This window comes from Dunckerocampus dactyliophorus, chromosome 10 (genome assembly GCF_027744805.1).
Source record: "Dunckerocampus dactyliophorus isolate RoL2022-P2 chromosome 10, RoL_Ddac_1.1, whole genome shotgun sequence".
Lineage (NCBI taxonomy): Eukaryota > Metazoa > Chordata > Actinopteri > Syngnathiformes > Syngnathidae > Dunckerocampus > Dunckerocampus dactyliophorus.
Window position 1 is genome coordinate 11,077,790 of NC_072828.1, and position 21,255 is coordinate 11,099,044.

A 21,255-nucleotide genomic window follows, 5' to 3' on the forward strand; every position below is an offset into this window, starting at 1 on the left:
AACCTCAAAAGTTCCCGTTGCCTTATTTGCCGCGTTGAGCACATTTTAATAAATAACTGATTTTATTTGCAAAATGGACGCAAATGTAGAGCAACAATTACACATCAATGGCCTTATCTACAAAAAGTCTTTGGATCGGATTATAGACAAGGTGCGTGCTCGTCGTCCATGGAGAGGCTATCTTGAGCTCCAAGTTAGCTTAAACTAGCTTAACTAAGCTGCTTTTGACGTGTATTATAAAACTGCTTTCATATGTTAAAATGTTGACATTCCATACAGTATTCAAAGCTTCAACATCAAGACGCAGTAGAAGTGGACCTCAACGACACCAATGTGGCAGGTAAACGAAAACAACTGTTGCGACGTAAAGTCGAAGTAATCTAGCATGTTTCGACAATGTCCTATCTGTGTGATAAAGCTCTGGGGCGCTACATGAAGCTATCAAAAAAGAAGATAAAGAGTTTGGAATCAAAGGTGCAGTACCATCATCTCATTTGAAAAAGGCATTCATCCAAACCATCATGTTAAATAACATTGGATCTCTCCTCAGAGCCTGTCAAATTCAATAGAGGACGTTTTAGAGCGTATGTATCCACCCATCACTCACTGTTGAGACATGTAGTGGCTACTATAGACATGTTTACTCATGTCATTTTCCCCCACCACAGCACAAGAGGATACCGGGAGCACTAGGGTATGTTTTCACGTTGTTTGTTGTCTTGTAGGACGCTGTTAAGAAGACAAAAGAAGGTGTTGTTCCCAGTAAAATTACCAGAATAAACACAGATGCTAACACCGGCTTAGTCCATATGTGGAATATGAATTTGATGATATTTCCTTGATTGATCAATGGTAAAATTAATCGATTAAATGTTGCTGCCCTCCATCTCCTGTTAGATAACATGCCCTCTTGCTTTGCCTTCACTCTGGATGCTATAGTATGAGACTCCAGCCTCTTTTTTTGTTGCAGTACTATATTTTCTCACAGCCCTCAGCCTCCTCTTGGATAATTTACAACTTCCCTGCCCTCACCCTGGACTCTGCAGTGTTATGCTCAATAGTCTCCACCTGGCTGCAGTGCTCCATTTTCTCGCTGCCCCCAGTCTCCTCTTGAATAAAATTTGTGCTCAAGAAGTTAATACAGGAGGCCCTCCTTCTCCACCATTGTTGTCCATCATTAGCGGCAAGTTTAATGGATAATGTGTTTTCAATGAGTCTGTTTTCAACAGCTGGAGCTCATGCAGCAAAACGGTGGTGATGATACTCAAATATTAGGTCAGCTGTGTGCAGATGATGACGGTAAGAGCAGGAGTTCAGAACCCGACAGGAAGTGACAGCGGACGATAGAATTACATCTTTTCCCTTTGCAGGAAGTGTGCATTCCCAGTTAGCGGTGAGCTCGCTGGACGACAGCCAGAGAAACCTCTCAGAGACGAACACCCTGCCCGAGGACCAGGACGAGCAGCTGGAGATGAGCCTTAGAAGTGGAGGCAGCACGTTGTCCGAGCTCTACCCCGCCATGATAGATAAAATTGGGCGTGCCCAACAGCGGCAGCACGTCTCTGAGGTGGCGGATGTGGTGCTGAGGAGGTACCGCAAGTGGCGACTGATGTCAAACAGGAGCGGCCTCAACAACAGCCTCAATGTGACAGTCAGGCATGCCGCCAAGAACCACAGACGTACCACAACGAAGGAGAGCACTCATAAAAGCATGGATGTAAGAGACAGAACCAATCACGCCAGCTGGCAGCGCTCACCCATGAGGGAGCCAAGAGAGAAGCCTATCCTGGTGATGAATCTGTCTTGTATTGAATCTCCCAAACCAAAAAGGATCCCCCTGAATGAGACTTTCACGGTGAGAGAGCAGCTGGGCTCATTCAGCCTCAGTCCTTCACGCTCCTCTGACATGACACTCAGGTCCAAAAGGCTCTCGCTCTCTGCCAGCTTTCCTCCTGAAAGCAACGACGTCTGTGGCTCCCCAATGAGGCAAAGTCCTTTAAAGACGAAGCTGATCAGCCTCAGCAGGTCACCTCAGACCTTCTCCAGAAGCCCCAAGTTCTCCTGTGTGCTGGGCAGCCCCAGAAAGCCTGAAAATTCCGTCTTGCTGGCCTCCCCGCTACGAAAGCCCCTCGTTCCCCAGAGGATGCTCCACCCTGACTCCCGCCTGCGCTCCCCTCAGCCGCCCACCCCTAAGAGTCGGCGTCACCTGTCCTTCAACGCCTACCTGCAATCAGGCCAAATCACTTACTCCCAAAAGGACCTAGATGAAGACTTCGCCAGACACTACCACAAGTTTGTGTGCCAGAACAAATCTTTCAACGGGCCCTCCTGCCGGCTGTGCTCCAGGAGCTGCGAGGCCTCCCGGCAACACTCCTCAACGCTTGTGGCGCTGGCACTGTCCCCGCAACGATTGGTGCTGAGGAAGCGCCACAGGGACCCAGTCTGGGAGAACCAGTCCCTGGCCAAGCGATGGCATCCCTACTCTCCGGGGTCCAAACGACACAGCAACGAGATGCTAAGGCGCCGCCTCTGCACACCTGATGCAGAAGCTTCCAATTGGAGCATGTTGAATACTTACAGTGGCTGGGCGGAACCTTCCGGACTTGGTAAACTTCCTCCTCATAACTCAGCAGGTATTTTCTCACCCACCTCACTTCTTTTTTGCTCTTTCGTTGACAGGAAGCCCGTGGAAGACAGATATGGCCGCAAGCTACTTTGAGAGGTAAAGTATTTTATTACCGCCACCAAGGGAGTATTGTTGGTTGTCACAATTAATGTTTCAGATCAAACAAATCTAAATATTAGTCAAAGACAACACAACTGAACACAAAATGCAGTTTTTAAATTAAACTTTTTATTAATAAGGGAGAAAAAAATCCAAACCTACACGGCCCTCTGTGGAAAAAGTGATTCCCCCCGGGACTCCAGCGAACCACAGTGAGAGCCATTATCCACAAATGAAATATATAAATATATAAAATAAATATACAAATTATGTGTGTGTGCATGTGTAGATATTTAAAAAAAAAAAAAGGGGGTGGAGACATTTTTATAATTTAAATTAATGCCACATTTTAAGTATCAACAGTGGTCAGCATCAGCAGCTTTATTTACCTCTACTTGCACTTCAAAATGTTACTCAGCTGTTGGTGTGAAACTCATGCGTGTTACATTTGCTGCACTGTTGACAACATTAGTATTGCTGCTGCTGTATTGTGCAATATACATGTTTATAAATGACCGTGTGGTCAAAGAGAGCAACACTTTCCTCTTCACTTTCTCATGCACTCCAATTCATGAAATTAAAAAAAAATTAACTTATTTATAGTAACAGCCTCTCCAATTAACACCTTGTCTTTGCGCTTTAGTTAAACACCTTGCCTATAAATAAACACTTAAGGTGTTTAAAAAGACAGAAAATTCACTAACCTTTTTGTCTCCCTCATGTGAACAGAAAATGGTGACAAGATGTTGACCTCCTGCCTGATATCTCATCAGTGACAACAGATTTTGCGTCCTAAATGTCATTCACAAGGTTCAGTCTGCATTTTGTATGAAAGTTACATTTAACCTGCAACCCTAGTGAGGATAAGCGGCATAGAAGATGGATAGATGTTACATTTATAAACTGTCTTGTTTTTTTGTGTTGTAGTAGTAGGTAGACTGTTAGTGTTAGCAAACATGACTGTATGACTTGTGCTTTACTAATGTGACTTAATTTAAATAAAAGCATGTGAATGCTTCTTCTGGAAGATACACAGCAAAAGAATGCTTCATCAAACTTTATTTGTGATCAGTCTTTCATGTTCAAAATGAGATGACAAAGAAAGTTAATTTTAGTACAAAACTCAAATCTGATCATAAAAAGAAAAGTTTCTACTTTTGGTCGCTAGTTTGTGCATGTTTTTCTTTTTTTACATTTAACGTTGGAATATAAAAATGGGTAAACGAAAGACTGGGGCAAATACCGTATTTACATAACTCACACAAAGAAAGACAACAGATACATTGGTTGTGCTTACTACAACCATTAGAGGTCAGTAGAGGTGACATTCTGAGCTTCTGTAACATGATCTGATGTGGATGGAATATATATATTTTTAATGTATGGAACTGAGGAAGTGGGTATGACGCAGCAGTTACCACTCCAGTTCTACGGGGTACTTTCCAGTCAGACAGGCAGTACAATGACCCACTCTGCTGCCTGACTTGTCATTAGTGGAGTTGATCATCCTATCACCCTGCAGGGAGGCTACCCCCTTCTGCACCGCTGACACCAGACCCTCCACTGTCAGATACTGCACGCTGTCGGCACCTATACAACATCAGCACACAGCTTCTGTGAACCACTGTGCAACAACAAGGCATTTTTGTCACCGCTTGCACAGCACATACCAATGTAACCAGCGATGTCCTGGAACTCTGGCTTGTTGGCGATGAGCTCCTCTTTAGTGGGAATGTTGATGCCCATGTAACAAGGGAACTTAATAGGTGGAGAGGCCACTCTGATGTGGACCTGCAGAGGAGATCAAATCATAGATAAAATTCATTGTTTTATGGGAGAAGAAGCTTAACGTCTTCGCTAACAAACTTCTGTGCGTAAAAAAAGCACCACGGCCAATTCGACTGAATTGAACCTTAATGATGACTGACTCATTGAATAGCCAGTAAAATGATGAAAACGTCGATATGCTGGTTACTTGGGGGACTTTTATCATAGAAAGCAAGGAAGTCCTGTGTAAAACCTGTGTAAAGTATTAAGTTTTTGTAGTATCGCTGTCAAATTATAAATATACTTAAATGGCAACAGCATGTTCTCCTGTTATCGACAAGACAGGCTAGTCCATCCATCCATCTTCTATACCAGTGATCCCCAACCCTGGCCGCAGGTCATTTGGTACCGGGCCGCACAGAAAGAAAAAAATCATTTCCATTATTTCATATTTTTTTTTATGTTTTATTTTGAAAAGTGTCCGGATTCTCTGTTACATCTGTCTCCCTTGACGCATGTCCATTGTGCGTGTGCTTACTTTATCTCATGCCGCACAGACTACCACTGCATTTTTACCATTTTTCTTTCACCTCATATTTGGTGTCAAAGGTAAGTTTTGAGGACTTATTGAGTGCTAATGTGCACATTTGTCTCAAGTTAATTCATGCTAGCGCACTGCCTTTTACCACACACGTCAAACAGCGATGTAATAATCTCTCTGGAAAAACTTGTCTGCAACTGGTGGATGGTGGGACGGCATTCATTTTGTGCTTTTAATTTGATGTTATTCATGTCTTAGTTTTACACAATACATAATAAATAAGATAAATTAGATTGCTATAATGTACGAACCCCCTCCCCCCGGGCTGCGGGAGATTTGTGGGAACACAAGCCAGTCCGTGGGCCAAAAAAGGTTGGGGACCACTGTTCTATACCACTTATCCTAAGACAGGTTAGTCTTAATTCACAATTAAGAATCCAATTACATAATGCTGGCAACACAATTGGGAAAGCTGCACATTTTTATGTGGCACAAACATCCTTATAAATACAAAGTGCAAAATATACAACTAGTATGAAACAATCAGTGAAATTTGGAAAAACGGATCAGCACTGGTTGCTTATATTTGCTGCGGTGAATCAGAACGATTCTTCTTTAGGTGTGATACTAGGTTACAAGTATTGAAGGAAGAGCCCTTATTCCCCGCTTGCAGTGCTTTACAAATCATTGTTAACTGCACATTTACAATTCGTAGGCAAATTTTGGAAATAATTCCACACTGCGGTAATGCTGAGCTAGCAAGCTTGTTGCTGTGTGGAGTGTGACGTCATCACTGACGCATAAAAGCTGATACGAATATGAACTGATGTGTAATTTTTATGCTAATATCATCCTTAAGTATGACTTTTTTTTTTTTTTTTTTAAGTTTTAATCCTAAAGTGAGAATTTTTGTTTGGACGCAAAAAGTCTTGTCTTCTAACTTGACATTTGATTTCAAAAGTATGTTATCCATAAATTTGTTGGTTAAAAAAAAAAGAAAAAAAGATGAATAAAAAAGAATAATCAAATGCAATTTCCCGTACTGACCCAAATATAGGTCATAGAGTCATCCCTCAAAGAGTCAGACCATCTTATATTTGTAGTCTAGAGATTTATACACGCAAACCAACAGGTGGCAACAAACGACTTTGAGTCAGAGCTTTTCCTCCTGTCACTCACACACACCAGTGACTTGGAGCATTTTGGAGAGATGCAGGAAAATAGTGTCTCAAAGGAGCAAGCTGGCCAACAAGTTTTCATGCTAATTTGAAAATAATTCTGATCAATGAAGCAAAGTCATTAAACTGTCCAGCAGGTAAGAAATTGTCTTTTTTTTGTCTTAAAAATATTTTTCAAAAAGATGAGTCAACTGTGTCTAAATGTTCCATATCATGCATGTGTGACAGACCTCGGTGGCGCCGGCCTCCTTCAGCAGTTTAATGATGGGGGAGATGGTGTTGCCCCTGACGATGGAGTCGTCAATCAGCACCACTCGCTTGCCGGCGAAGTTGTCAGTCAGGGCGCCAAACTTCTTGGCCACTCCCAGCTGCCTCAGGCGGGTGTTAGGCTGGATGAAGGTTCTCCCTACATAGCGGTTCTTGCACAGGACCTCTATGTAGGGAAGGCCAGACTAAGGGAAGGAAGCTTAGTTAGGAAGGAAGCTGCTGGGGTCGATGTTCAGTTTACAGACAGACCTGCTGAGCGTAACCCAGAGCAGCGGGGGTGGCCGACTCTGGCACGGTGCTAACCATGTCTGCATCTGTGGGAGCCTCGATGGCCAATTGTTGACCACAGCGCTGTCTGACGGTGTACACCATCTGACCTGTGACGACACGTACAGTACATAACATATTTGTGCTATTATGTATTATCTGAGTTGTTGCCTCCTGATTTTGACAGTTGCTTTCAGGAGTTCAGTAAACACAGGGGAACATGTATAAAACCAATAAGACTAGCCCTAAAGGTGTCCTTTCTTCTTCTGATGGCTCTCAATGAAGGCGGTCGTATCTTTTCCCTCTCCTCTCCCTTATCTTCTCTGCTTTGCTTTGCTTCTCACATCTTGTTTTGTCCTGTCTCATACTTTTAAGACCCTTACCCTAAGACCCACTGCTCTCCAAATCAAAATCATGGAATTGATTAACTGGTCTCAACGCAATTGACAAAATCTTCTCGACAAGAAGCTCGGGTTCAGGGGAACCTGTCTGCCCTGAAGGAATGTTCACCGCTTGTTACGTGATGGACAATTGGGGGAAGTGGAGGGTCATGTGCCTGGCGACATCTACCTTTTCGAAACGATGATAACATCCAACAGTGTGTTCCCTGTAGGGCTTACTGTCTAAATTCCAATCAAGGCTAGATATGCAATACACTATCTCTGGGACCTGTTTCAAATAGTTGAAAAATACTATAACATGGCACCTTCAAAAATAGAGTCTGGTCTGGCGAAGTAAACGTATTCAAATATACAGAAGGCAGGAAGGTCCCCTTCACGACGAGGGACCACGCTTAAAGACTTGACTCCATGTCGGGATATCTGGACGATCTCTCCTGGAAGGACCTCCCTGTAATACCTGACGAGAGACGAAGAAGTGGTAAGTGGCAGGAATGGGGAATTGGCTTAATAGGGTAATTATGAAGACATACTTAGCACCGATGGACTGAAAGCTGCAGGACTCTGAAGACACCACCCAGCCCTCAGTGTCCGCTTCACCGCCACCTGACAAGGAGACAGCCAAACAAGTTCATCAATGGCAGTGAGGTCAAAAACATGATCAAGACTACCTGACTTGTGCAGTTTGGAGATAGGGACAACACGTCCAATACAGAGGGGTCGATTGCCGTAGGGGTCCCGCACGGCATAAATAACATCTTTGAACATCATCAACAACGAGTAGGACGTTGGCGTCTCGGTCATCAAATTCTTAATTCTGCAAAACAAAAAGACCATTTAGAGCTATTTAATCGCTGCTGGATAAACTGTCAGACTAACCTGGCCACCCAGTTGGGGGCGTCCAGCTCCTCCATAGGCGGAGTCAATGCCAGCAGCTGGGTGATGAGCTCACTGTCCGAGCTGGTGGACAGACCCACACCGTGACGCATGACCTGCCCACGGCACATAAATCACTCCTTCCGTCAACTCATGTTTCCATGGCAGTGTTGTATTGAGCAGAATAATGAACCACTTCTAGCAAACTAGTTGAGAATGAACCAACAGCACCTCTGCTGTTTGCAGCCTGGTAGTGCACTCCATTCTGCTTCAGTTGCTTGAACACACCATTACATCAATGAATTCTACACAGATAGGGCCGATTACATTTTGGTGCAGGTCTGGAAAAAGGTGCACCGATCTGCAACTAACAGTCAAACGTTAATGTTATCTGATGTACAATTTGCTACATTTAAGTATGGTGGAAAATACATTGTGTGTTGTCTTTGAACGCAACCCCTCACTGCTCATAATAACAGTTTAAAGTGTGATTTAAATGTTCTGCTACTATTAAAGAGACTAGTGTTAGACAGATTTTTAGACTTGCGTGGTATCTTTTAGCTTGACTGACATATTCAGTTCATTTGGAGCTGTTAATACAAACAAATATATATAATCCTGTCCTGTAATTTATCTTTCTGCTAATTAAGTACAGTAAAAATGGGCATATTTCAGACATACAGTACTTGCTAATGGTGATTTGATTAATTAATTAAAAAACTGATTAACCTGATTTATTACAATTTTTTTTAATCATTTGACCGCCCTAATTTACATTTTTTTTCTTTAAAAATGACTAAATTATCTTTAAAAAAATATATAATAAGTGGCCCAACTTGGCTCTTGAAGTGCGGAGGGACAACTAAATCTAGTATACGACATGTCTATGTTGCATGTTGCACTGGTCCTGACTAACCTTCTTCCGTAAGCCGTGTGCATTAACCAGCTCTCCGTTGTGCGCCACAGCTATCTTGCCGTGTAGCGTGTCCACTACAAAGGGCTGGCAGTTCTGCAGCTCCGACATGCCCGTAGTGGAGTAGCGAGTGTGGCAGATGCCCAGGTTGCCATAGCGTAGCTTCAACAGAGCCTCGGGTGGGAAGGCCGTGCTCACCAAACCCATACCCTATGACATAAATAGCAGGGGATACTATTAAAAGTACTGGAAGCTTTCCTACTTGAGTTTTATGTTGCGTGTGATGTGTTACCTTGAGGGTCATGTAGGTTGGTGCATTGGCTCCATCACTTGTGACAATTCCGGCACTTTCTTGACCCCTGAGGAGACACAATCACACATGTTAACAAATGAAGATGACAAAAGGATGAACTCGCTTTTTGTCATGCCACCACAAATGGTAACAGACAGTGATGGATGTCAAAGAAGGAAATATGATAACCAGAAATGAAACTAAGATACTGCAACAAAGGAAAGGGTAGGTCTGCTTCGTTTACTACGGCAGCACATCGTTCGAAACTCGGAATGTAACATGTTTGAAATAATCCTTTCTCTGCAGGACTAAACATGAATGAACATTTACAATAGTAACATAAGTGCCAAGCCTTGAGGCAAAGCAAACAGGTTTGATAGCGGAGGAATGAAAAGATTTAACCTCCTGATACCTGAGCTTGTGTGGTGTGCGCTTTTTTTTTTTTTTACTTCTCCTTGATATTTGGGATAAAAAGGACCTAACAAGTATAACTAAACTTTGTCTTTGTACAGAAAGTAGGGTTTGCAAAATATTATGTTTATGTGGACCGTCGGCTTATCATAACATTCAAATCAATTCTTTGCTGTTTTGGGATCACAAGTGTCCATGTAAATAGTGCTTTCTTCAATAAGCATGTCAAATGTCATCATATGAGTAGCATGGGTCTATTTTACTGGATGACACCAAAGACCATAAACCAGTTTATTAGATCTATTGCCTGGTAGTGGAAGATTTCAATTCTCATTCTATGCATCTGCGTCTTCATGAAGAACATCAGGCATGTTGAGAAACACCGAGTAAAGTCACAAGCTTTCCTTCGGGTACCACTTTGCCGGTTATCTGCGATATAGCAGCCAGCTGACATGACCAAGATCAATGAAGTGCATCAGCATGGTCACACAATAATTCGGTAGTATCTTATCATCCTAATAAGTCAACTCCTCCCATCTTTTAGTTGTACTCACGCACTACACTTGGTTGTGTGACAGTCACATATTTGTTGTCTTTCTTGGCCCACCGCTGGCAGGTGTCTTCTCACTGCTCATCATAAACAGTAGTAGAGAGCGTCACAACTGGCTTATTTTCTTCTTTGTGATATACAGTCATGTGAAAATATTAGGACACCCCATTAAATATTCAGTTCTTTATTAAGAAATGTTCACATATCAATGTCTGATCTTGTTTTTCTTTATCTCTGGAAAAGAAAGTGATTTAATTGCAGGTAAACAACAAAAAAATAACATTGTTTTACTCATTAAACAAAATATATCAACAAAAATGCATATTCTAACTGAGGAAAAAGTTAGGACACCCTACCACCTAAGAGCTAGTGTTATCCCCTTTGGCTGAAATAACTTCAGTGAGATGCTTTTTGTAGCCATCTACCAGTCTTTGACATCGGTCTGAAGAAAGTTTGCCCCACTCCTCAATGCAGAATACTTTCAGCTGTGAGATGTTTGAGGGGTTTCTTGCATGTACAGGCAGTTTCAAGTCACCCCACAGCATCTCAATGGGATTAAGATCTGGGCTTTGACTTGGCCATTCCAGGACTCTCCATTTCTTCCTTTTCAGCAAGTCCTTGGTGGATTTACTGGTATGTTTTGGGTCATTGTCATGTTGCAGGGTCCAGTTTGGCTTTAGCTTTAATTTTTTCACAGATGATCTCACATGTTCCTCAAGAACCCTCTGATACACAATAGAATTCATGGTGGATTCTATGATGGTTAGCTGGCCAGGTCCTGCTGCAGCAAAGCATGGTATGAGGTTCTTTTCCTGGAATGCTGTATTGGGTTTACGCCAAACATGTCCTCTGTTCTGGTGTCCAAATAATTCAATTTTAGATTCATCTGTCCAAAGAACATTATTCCAGAAGTCCTGGTCTTTGTCTACATTCACTCTGGCAAACTTCAGTCTGGCCTTCATGTTCTTCTTGGAGAGCAAAGGTTTCCTCCTTGCACACCTACCAGAGGCATGCACTTTCACATCAACAGTAGCAAGAGCCTGCTGTAGGTCCCGTGATGACATTTTAGGGTTTTTGGAGACTTCTTTTAGCATCTTCCGGTCTGCTCTCGGGGTGAACTTGCTTGGACAGCCAGACCTGGGCATGTTGGCAGTTGTTTTGAATGTCCTCCACTTGTAGACAGTGGAATGGCTGATTTTATATTCTTTTGAGATCTTTTTAAATCAGTTACCAGACTCATAAGCGTCTACAATCTTTTTTCTGAAGGCCTCAGACAGCTCCTTTGATCTCACCATGGTGTTTTCTCTCACTTCAACAGTCAGGGGCACACCAAACTAAATGTGAGGTTTAATTAAGGCAAGCCTCCTTCAAAACGCTGGGTAATGATGTTCTAATCATGTGCACCTGATGTGATACAGCTGTGTGTGATTTTAGCCATTTGAAGTGAGATTGAATGTGGGGGTGTCCTAATTTATTCCTCAACAGAAATTGCATTTATTTAAAATTACATTTTACAGAAAGTTATAAAAAAAAATCATTTTTTCAGTTTTATTTGTTTAGTTCTATTACTTGTTTCTCTCAAGATTGCTAAAATTGATATTAAATATCCATATGACCAAACATGTTAGAAAACACACAGGCTTCCATAGGGTGTCCTAATATTTTCACATGACTGTAATTTCCTGCCGCATGGTCTTCTTACACAAGTGAACAAAATGGCTCCTTGAATATTTGGTTACACCGCATTGAGATTAAGAAAGTTGACTTGACAGAGACAAATCCCCAAATTAGTTGTGATAGTTTAATTTTTTCCTAGGGTCATTGTTGAGAAGAATTTAATTACATTTTTGGGTAGCAGGTTATTGTTTGATTTATGCATCATTTTAGCTGTTTGAATGTTTACCAGATCAGCAAGTTTTAATAGTATTCCACATAATTAATTGTTTATTAACACAAATGTAGAATTATGCCTACTTAGTTGATAATGTCTACTACTGACAATTTCACTGTTTTTTAACAAGTACAGTCAAACTTGTCTATAGCGGCCACTAGAGGGAGTCTGCAAAAGTGGCCGCTATAGACAGGTGGCCTCTATAGACAGGTTGGCGTCCAGTTTGAATGTTGACCAGTAGAGGAAAAAAGCGGGAAAAAATAATAATAATAATGTTGACCAGTAGAGGGCACTGCGGACTGCGGATAAAAGTTGTACAGCACTACAAGGCTTGTTATTATCATGGTTCATGGTTAATGGTTTTAATTCATTCTGAACATGCATATGAGTCAAACAGTAGCACATCACATAGTACAATTCACAATTTTGCATGTCCAAAAAGGAGTAGGAAGAAGCAAAGCTTATTTAATCCTACCCCTCATCAGTTTCACATCAGTTGCAATACATTTAGTCACCTCTTGTTCTTCCAAGTGTACTTTGTTGGTCTACATGACAATGTAGTGCAATCATAGCCAACGTTTTTACTTACTAAAAAGGAAGTTAGAGGCTTAATAATAACTGATAGAATATATCCACGACCCACAGAAAAAAGCTGTGCTAGTAATGTCTTACGCTTGTTTTTAATGTTTTACTTTTTATACGGCCGAGTGTCATTACAGCTTTAGTTCATCAGGAAGTGACGGGAAGTGACGGTGGGCGTCCCGAGCAGGAGAGCTAAGCTCAGTGCTAGCTGTGAGTTTCGAGAGAGTTGGGAAGTGTGTTTATGTTGGCGTGGATGTAAAGTCCTGCAGTGTTCTCCGCTGTTAATAAAGCCATTAAAGTGCATCGGCGACGTAAGTCTCTCCTTCCCCACAACAAGCGGCATTACAGTATTGACCAGTGCACACCAGGAAATCAACGGTGTCACTTGTTACAGGCATTGCCGGGACAGCTATGTATTGGGGCTTGTTTAACATTTGCCTTGTGGGCAAGCAGGAAGGAGAGACGATGCTGAGAGATGTGTGTGTGTTCTGAGCTGCTGTCTGGTGGCCGCGTTCAGTAAATAAAGTTGGCAGAAGCAACAGGAGAAGTTTCCTTCTTTGCTTCAGAGCTGAATAACACTGACAACTTAACAGACTAGTAGCGAACGGAAAAGAAGACAGCTTTTTTTGTGTCGAATACAGAAGATGAGGACTTTGATGGATTTGTGGATGAGGATTGATGAAAAATAACGTGAGTACATTCTAAAATACTTCAATTAAGTACAACCGAACTCAGTTTTGCTCCCGCTGCTGCATGCATGCTAGCGTATGTTTTTTTTTTTTTTTATTGTAGCGTCGCTGGGAGCACGTCCTGTTCCCAGCCTTATTTGCGGTAATGTTTTGGTGCAAATGCTCTTAAAGTTACATGTTTGACCAGGAAATAGCAAGCTCAAAAGAAGACGGCTTTTTTATGTGGAACAACTGACAGTTTGTGTGGATCTTGTGAATGATTGTGACTGAGCTAGGACTCAGTAATTAAAGTCTACACACGACGGCTTCATTGATTGAAAAACGAAACTTTTTTGTGCATGAAGCTTCTACTTGAGTCGGTAATTTGGCCGCTATATGCAGTCAGATATTGACCAAGGGAGACAAAATGGGTGGCCGCTGGCCGCGTTGGACAGGTGACTGCTATACACAGGGTCTATAACATGTAAATTTGCTGCGGGGGATTTTTCAGTGGCTGCTATAGGCAGGTGGCCGTTCTATAAAGGTGGCCGCCAAGACAGTTTGGACTGTATTTGGTACATAGCTTTTTATAGTTACACCACATTGACATTTGTACCATTCTCTCAAAATTGATCAAATGCAGAAATTTTAGACTAGGTCTTCAAAAACTGAATATATTCAAGTAGTATGTGAGTGTACTTTCTAATTTTAACCTTTTTAAATTGAACTAAACCATGGGAACACCAAAAAAATGCTTAACGCCATTGGCATTTAGTGACAGCTAGTAATGTGCCAAATTTGAATGCAATGTGAAGCTAGAGATATTATTATTCAAAAATACACATTTTCATTCTGAAAATTTGGATAGAATTTTTACCTTCACTTTAACCTTTTGCTAACTTTGCCACCATCTTGTTTTCACTGAAATGGCTGTAATGATGTGATATCACCACAATATGGTGCAGCTAGAGCAGGGGTCAGGAACCTTTTTGGCTATGAAAGACATGAAATGTATTTTTGTGAGAGCCATATTAATATTTTTAAGATACAACTAAATGTGTGCATGTTTAAGCAAGACGAACAATTTTATAATGCAAAAAGTCTCTGAATTTATTCTTTTTAATAACATTGTTATACTGAAGCTAGTCAATAATAAATAAAATACTTCTTACCATGAATGACACTTGGTACTGCATGGTTTTGCACCGCATCTTTCTTTCCTTTTGCCATCTTCTTCGTCAAAAGAGTTGGCGCTACAGAATCAGCTAGCTGACTATTTGATTGAAAAAGGTAAGTTTACTTCTTGAACTCTTAATGACCCGGGTAGACTACTGCATTATCCAATAATAATAATAATAATAATAAAAATAATAATAATAATAATCTGGTTTTGGTGTCTTACCCAAAAAATATCGGATATATTCTGCCGGATGGATGGATTAAAATGCACAAAACAGTTTTATATTTTGAATGTTATTTTTAAACACTGATTTCTGTAATGATTAGATTTAAAATGTCACTGATTTTTTTTTTTTTTTTTTTTAAATAAACAAATTGTATTGTGTTAAGAAATGTCCGAGAGAAATGTCCTACCCCTGGGCTAAATTAGTAAGTACCATGTATCATGGTGCTGAAAGGCAAAAATATAATGTTCTTGTATGTGTATGCAGGGTTTCAGAAAATTAAAACTAAAAACCAGCAGCTGAGGAGCTACCACACAGACACTGAGTGGCCTGCTGCAGTCTATCCACCAAGCTCCTTCTCGAATTACATACTCGGCCCGCCCCCTCAGCACACAGCTTAAGCCAGTAGTGAGGCTGCTTTTCCTGCAAGGAGGCGTTGCATTCAGGCTTAACCGCCTGGTTGCCTAGGAAACCGAGCAGCAGAGACAGACGAGTTCAGGAGGGTGGAGGAGGGGATAAAAGCGTTTCCAGGTCAGCTCAAAATATGGAGAGAGGAACAGGGTGGCAACAAGGACAGGAGGAGGAAGGAGGCTCAATGGAGAGGCCATGGGGGGAGGCCGAGGTGTTGGCTCTGGTTTCCGCGTGGGACGAGGTGGTGGCTCAGCACGGGGCTCAGAGCACAGTCACATTCCAGCTCATCTCAGAGCGTCTGAGGCGGCTCAGCGTGGTGCGTAGCTGGAGGGACTGCAGGGCTAAGTGCAGAAGCATGAGACTGGACAGCAGGAGGCCCCAAGCGGGCGGCCTGACAGGCACCGGGGTGGATGGTAGGCTGGAGGAGGGGGCAGATCATCAAAGAGGAATCTCCTCAGCTCAAATGCAGGAAGGTAAAAGTTCTGCTGTGATGATGATGATCATTTATCATTAAGCTACAATCTCAAGTCACATGTCGGCACACAGGAGTCAAGACCCCAACCAGCGGGGCGGAGGAAAACGGCCGCCACTGGACAGACGACGAGGTGCGCGCCCTGCTGCGCGTCTGGGCAGACCGCCACGTTCGAGAGAGCCTCAAGAGCACGCTGCGCAACAAGTATATCTTCAAAGAGATGTCTCGCCAGATGCAGCGGACGTACGGTGTGGTGCGCAACTGGGAGCAGTGTCGGACCAAGTACAAGAACCTCAAGTACGACTACAAGATGGCTAAGAGCGCACACGATGCCAGGGGCGGCGGTAGCCTGGGGAAGTGCATGAGGTTTTATGACGAGGTGGAGGCCATTCTGATGGAACATGGCCCGGAGGACACGTCTCTGGAGATGAAGGGGAGGTTGTGTGATGGCAAGAAGATAGAAAAGTCAGAAAATGAGGTTGTCATAGAGATTGACGATGGTATGTTTGTTGCCTTGTTTACGACAACTATGGGCCTCTTTGACACTGCAAAATAGCAGCATCAGAGATGTAACAGATGATAGGGATGGGGTCAATCCGATCCAGTATCAGTATGGGGTTCCGATACCAGACTAATCAGGAATTTCCGACATCACCTGCAGAGATTTCCAATCCATGAGCCGTGTCTGTGTCTTAGTGTTGTCAGTAAATGTGGTGAAAAGAGAAATTGTAGTTGCCGCCATACATGCACTGCAGCTCCTGGTCCTCACATCACGCACTCACATCACACACAAGTGCGCCACCTGACACGGTCAAGGACACACACAACAGACGGACATGTACACAACACAAAACACAAGCGACCGGAAATTATGTCCGATGTTAAGAGTTCCGTTTTGTCCGACTGCCTGTGAAGCCGTGAACACGTCAGGCTGAGGGTTTGTATGTGTGTGTGTGCGGCGCTGCATGTGTGGAGACCGCTATTTTCTCTGATGTTCTTCTAGCTATCCCTAACTGATGAGCCAGCATTTATCCACCTTTTCCTTTAATACAGAACTGCAGATAATTGGATGTAGTATGAAATACTTGTTTGACAGTGACAATTAGGCCTGTCACGATAATCAATAAATCAATTAATAGAATAAGAAAACAAAAAAAACCAAAGTCGATAATTTTGCCGGCCACAATTAATTGACGTGCATGTATGTGTGTTTGTTTTCCTCATCTCTCTTTACCACACAGGCTAGATGACAAGAGGGTTCACTCTGCATGTGTCTGTGCGCATTGGTTCTATAGTGGAATGAATGGAGAGAGTGGACCCTCTGTCAGCCATTCAGCCTCTTTGTCCCAGTATGTGGAGGCGGGGCTAGTAGTGAGTGGATGCGCTACAGACAGAGTGCGAGCAGCAAGTTCGCAGGCAAAGGCTAATATGAATGAAGGCACAAACGCCAGTGTGGAGGTGCAGCAGAGCCTTTGTCCCGACAGTCAACTCTTACTGAGGCGTTTGGTCGGCAAAGTAAATATAAACAAAACGGCGTAAAATGGTGCACGCTCATAGTGTCGCTTGCTACATTGCAAAAAGAAGAGCAACCTTTCAATACGGTTGAAAGACAACATTTCAGGAAATGTTACAAATGTACTCCCACATTCCAAAAGTATGCATGTTCGGTTAATTGGCAACTCTAAATTGTCCATAGGTATGAATGTGAGTGTGAATGGTTGTTTGTCTATATGTGCCTTGCAATTGGCTGGCGACCAATCCAGGGTGTAACCCGCCTCTCGCTCAAAGTGAGCTGGGATAGGCTCCAGCATACCCCCGCGACCCTAATGAGGATTAAGCGGCATAGAAAATGAATGAATGAATGACATGCGGCATCCCTCCTCTGTTATGTCTCTGATACGACCTCCAAAATGCAAACCAGTGTTCGGAACTGATTGTGTTTGACATAAAAGGTTCCGCTGTGCTTATCTATATTATTTGTTGCCTGTTCTCTCAGATGACAACAGCAACGATTATGATGTGGATGGCGATAAGGATCCAAAATGGAAAGGACAAGGTAAAAAACAAACAAACAAAAAAAAAAACACAAAACAAAACATCAAAGCTTGCGATGTCCTGCATTTTGTGATTAGAGAAACGCTGTAATTCTAGCCAGGATGTTTATTTACCTAAACCGCAGTGAAAGTTCACACCAGCAGCTGAGTAGCACAACCAGCATTATAAAGCGCATGCAGAGGTAGATACAGCACATTTGAAATGGTAATTACATTACCCGCTACTGGAAAAGAATAATGGCGTTATTCCCAACACTGCTGGTGATACTTAAAATGCAGCTACTGCAATCTTGCAGAGTTAATAAAAATTACATCAGGAGGTTGCCTACAGCCACTAAAGTTAATGCCAATGTTTTTTGTCACCGCTAATTAGAGACTCTGTGATTATTTGCTTTTGTAGACCACACACTTGACTGTTAACTGAATATGGGCGTTCATCGTACTTTCATTTATTCTATCTGGTGTCCATTTTAAGATCTACATCCGTCCAGCAGTGATCAATTCCATGGGGTCATTGTGTCCGACACGGGTCGTAATTGGAGTGACCAGGAGGTGCGAGCGCTGATTCGGGTCTGGTCTGACGACCGGGTGCAACTCCAACTGGAGAGCTCGACCAGAAAGAGGGACATCTTTGTACAGATCTCCAATAGGCTTATGCAGCAGGGCATCGAGCGTGACTGGAAGCAGTGCCACACCAAGTACAAGAACCTCAAGTACCTTTACCGCTCCCTACAGAAGGGCAAGGTCGACGAGGGCGACCCAAAGCGCCTCATGAAGTTCTATGATGAGGTGGACGCAATTATGAATCGCAGGGCTAGGCGCTCACCTACAGACCACCACATGGACTTAGGTCCACTTTCTGAGAATCATCATGAGGACATTTATTCACCCAAGGCTGATATGACGGCGGCGCTGGAGAAAAGAACATGCAGCTCTGATTCGGCTTCACCAATAAGCCTCACAGCAAAGCCACATGAAGAACAAGGGGTGAAAGCAGAAAGTAGTCACCACTTAGACCAACAGCACCAACGAACAGGTAAGCAAGATACCACAGCTTAATGAGTATACAGTGCATATTGCAAAACACATTTCACAATGTAATCCCTTTTACACAGATCCTGCAAAATAGCCGCATCAGAGTCAGTAGTCGAACAGTATATCCAACATCTTTTCACCTGCAGACTTGCACCTTTTATACCGAAACTGGCAAAGCAAGATATTGCCACAACTTTGTGCACTTTCACACAGCGACATGGGATCACACAATCAAAGATAAAAGAAAATTAGATGCATGATGACGTCGGCGTCTGGTGTGACATAAAATATTTGTCTTGGGTGTCAAAGTTTACACCCCTGTCCTGGCACTGAGGATTACCCTTTCCAACAGGCACAGTCATCCCACCTCTGTTATGGCTTTGTTACTACCTCCAAATGGCGCACAATTGCCAGATCTACTTTGATCCTCTATGCCACCTTTTTTTTCATGTGTCGCCGGAAAAAGGCAGAAAAATGTTCAAAAAAGATTTAGGGTTTGATTTTTTTATTTTATTATTGTTTTAGTTGATCTACTTCATTTGTATTCTGCATTTTACCACTGTACAATGTAACCAGGACTCGTCAGCACAATAAATCAAGTTAAATTGATTAAATTTAGCCTGGTAACTGTAGAAATGTTTTGTTCAATACTTTGACAGTCTTACCCGATTAATAACATCTGAAGGATTTCAAAATGAGGACAGATGGCGTTATAATACTGCTGTAATATGAGTCATGCGTGTTTTTGTGATTGTGATTAAAAAATATATTTTCCATACATTTCAAGGCTCCTCAGAAGCGCACGGCGACACCTTGTCCGCCAAGAGGGGGAGGAAGAGAAAGGCTGAGGATGAAGGTTAGTCATGTGCCTGATTTCGCAACGACTTTGTACATCACATGACGTCCACAAGCCTTTGTAATGTCAAACTCGGCGACTCCGTAGTCCCATGATTTCACATGGCGCCTCTTAATGAAATTCTGGATTATAGTGGGACGTTTGTCAACGTGGACAGCAGACAACTCATGACGTGACCGCCGAAAGAAACCTCCAACTGAATTTGGCATTCATTTAAAAAAATCCTGCTTTTGTCCTTTTTTTCTCCTCCAGACAACACTTTTCTGACACCAATGAAACAAATGGACTGTGACAACATGACAATTAAAGAAGAGCAGAATCACATTCCTATAATAGAAGTCCATTCAGTCTGCTCCATGGCCTCCCAAGATGCTCCTCCAGAGACACAGGTAATAATCATCATCATAATAAAGTCAGATACGGTCACAAGGAAATATGGTTTAAATGAAATTACACACCTTGTGTGGGGACAAGTCACGTTACTGTACTAGTGCGTCGTCCCCCTTTGAGGACATTTGACTTCTACAGTGGAACCTCGGATGGCATACATGTATTTTTCAGTTTACATCAAAAATGTACGCAATAATTTCCCCTCGGTTTGGGTACATTTCCCGGTTAGCATACAATATTCCGCACGTCTTGTCATGTTATTAATACACTGGGTGAGTCCAACTGTGTTCTTGATGTATTTTTACCAGAAAACGTCCTTTTTAACAGCGTGTTAGCATGGAAACCGGAACTGGAGGTCATTGTCCCCAAGCTCCATCGCCCTTCTATGGCATCATCAGCGGTTGACTGTGTAGTTCTTTGCAAACTAACAGTTATGCCACAAGTCTTTTCTTATTGATCACGGCTGCAAAATACTTCACAATCAAGCCAAAGAAAGTTGCAAGTACCAGCACTTTGATAAAGACTGTGAGAAACACTATTAGCCCTGTTTTAGGGCATTCAAATTCGAATAGTGATCGCAGGCAACGTTAATAACGTCACATTTGGCTTGAGTGGAAAAAACTTAATGAAAATGCTCTCTTTATAGAGCAGGGGTGTCCAACCTTGTTTTTATAGCTCAAGATATGCTAAGCTATCTCAACAAATCATCCACATCTTAGCTTTGCGTTGTTGTTGACAAAGCAAGTAGTGTAATAAAACATGTTAAAACACAAGTGGCAGGCACAAAAATGGCCCCTGGGACGCACCTTGGACACCCCTGGTATGCAGATAATTTGTTTTGGGGTTTTTTTGCAGTAGATCCTTAAACACCACAGACTTAAATCGAAGATCACTCTAATGCATTTGCTATATTTGGTATGTTAAATGTCATTTTTACATGGAAATTGCTCAGGCCAGGCGTGTCCAAACTTTTTCCAACTCAGCTCTTCTTCACTTCTGGGTTGGCTCTGAGTAGCAAACATCTCTCCCCCATACAGCCCAACCCCTGAATCACAGCTCAGAACCCTATACAATACTCCTGTGGCAACACTATTTTAAAAAAATGTGTCATAGATATTACTGTTATTATTCATAGTTTTTAGTATTAACATTTAAACTTTTTCTCATTACTTTATATTACTTTTTATATTTTATCAACGTTTTGTTGTTTAATTGTACTTTTCAAACGTGCCATGAGCCAATAAAAAAAACAGCTATGTACCGCAGATGGCCACCACTGGCTTAGGCATTGCTGAAATAAAAAGTTTT

At 42.4% G+C, this 21,255-nt stretch overlaps 3 protein-coding genes across 6 annotated transcripts in view; 2 read left to right on the plus strand and 1 right to left on the minus strand.

The window, feature by feature from the left end:
- Positions 1-3,834, plus strand: si:dkeyp-117h8.4 (uncharacterized protein LOC572032 homolog). Of its 2 annotated transcripts, XM_054790407.1 has the most exons (9): positions 1-151; positions 280-340; positions 419-474; positions 551-584; positions 669-694; positions 1,230-1,299; positions 1,371-2,606; positions 2,680-2,722; positions 3,455-3,834. In XM_054790407.1, the coding sequence occupies exons 1-9, from the start codon at positions 74-76 to the stop codon at positions 3,462-3,464; spliced, it is 1,614 nt and encodes a 537-aa protein (XP_054646382.1). In that variant the 5' UTR covers positions 1-73; the 3' UTR covers positions 3,465-3,834. The 2 variants fall into 2 exon arrangements, with proteins under 2 accessions (XP_054646382.1, XP_054646383.1); XM_054790408.1 differs by lacking the exons at positions 1-151; positions 419-474; positions 551-584; positions 669-694 and having other exon boundaries at positions 283-340; positions 3,455-3,833.
- The window catches only part of ppat (phosphoribosyl pyrophosphate amidotransferase), an 18,450-nt gene continuing 962 nt past the window's right edge, over positions 3,768-21,255 (minus strand). The window contains exons 3-12 of the mRNA XM_054790409.1: positions 9,225-9,291; positions 8,936-9,142; positions 8,023-8,135; positions 7,815-7,960; positions 7,677-7,749; positions 7,452-7,603; positions 6,728-6,855; positions 6,442-6,663; positions 4,396-4,516; positions 3,768-4,315 (exon numbers count right to left, since the gene is read on the minus strand). Coding sequence (XP_054646384.1) covers positions 4,140-4,315; positions 4,396-4,516; positions 6,442-6,663; positions 6,728-6,855; positions 7,452-7,603; positions 7,677-7,749; positions 7,815-7,960; positions 8,023-8,135; positions 8,936-9,142; positions 9,225-9,291 — 1,405 coding nt within the window. The 3' untranslated portion in view covers positions 3,768-4,139. The remainder of the gene's footprint in view (positions 4,316-4,395; positions 4,517-6,441; positions 6,664-6,727; positions 6,856-7,451; positions 7,604-7,676; positions 7,750-7,814; positions 7,961-8,022; positions 8,136-8,935; positions 9,143-9,224; positions 9,292-21,255) is intronic.
- The window catches only part of paics (phosphoribosylaminoimidazole carboxylase, phosphoribosylaminoimidazole succinocarboxamide synthetase), a 14,755-nt gene continuing 8,732 nt past the window's right edge, over positions 15,233-21,255 (plus strand). Inside the window, exons 1-6 of one of the 3 annotated variants that reach the window (XM_054790405.1) lie at positions 15,233-15,613; positions 15,687-16,112; positions 17,609-17,668; positions 18,142-18,702; positions 19,489-19,557; positions 19,810-19,946. In XM_054790405.1, coding sequence (XP_054646380.1) covers positions 15,274-15,613; positions 15,687-16,112; positions 17,609-17,668; positions 18,142-18,702; positions 19,489-19,557; positions 19,810-19,946 — 1,593 coding nt within the window. In that variant the 5' untranslated portion in view covers positions 15,233-15,273. The remainder of the gene's footprint in view (positions 15,614-15,686; positions 16,113-17,608; positions 17,669-18,141; positions 18,703-19,488; positions 19,558-19,809; positions 19,947-21,255) is intronic. The other 2 variants (XM_054790404.1, XM_054790406.1) reach the window with 2 other exon arrangements.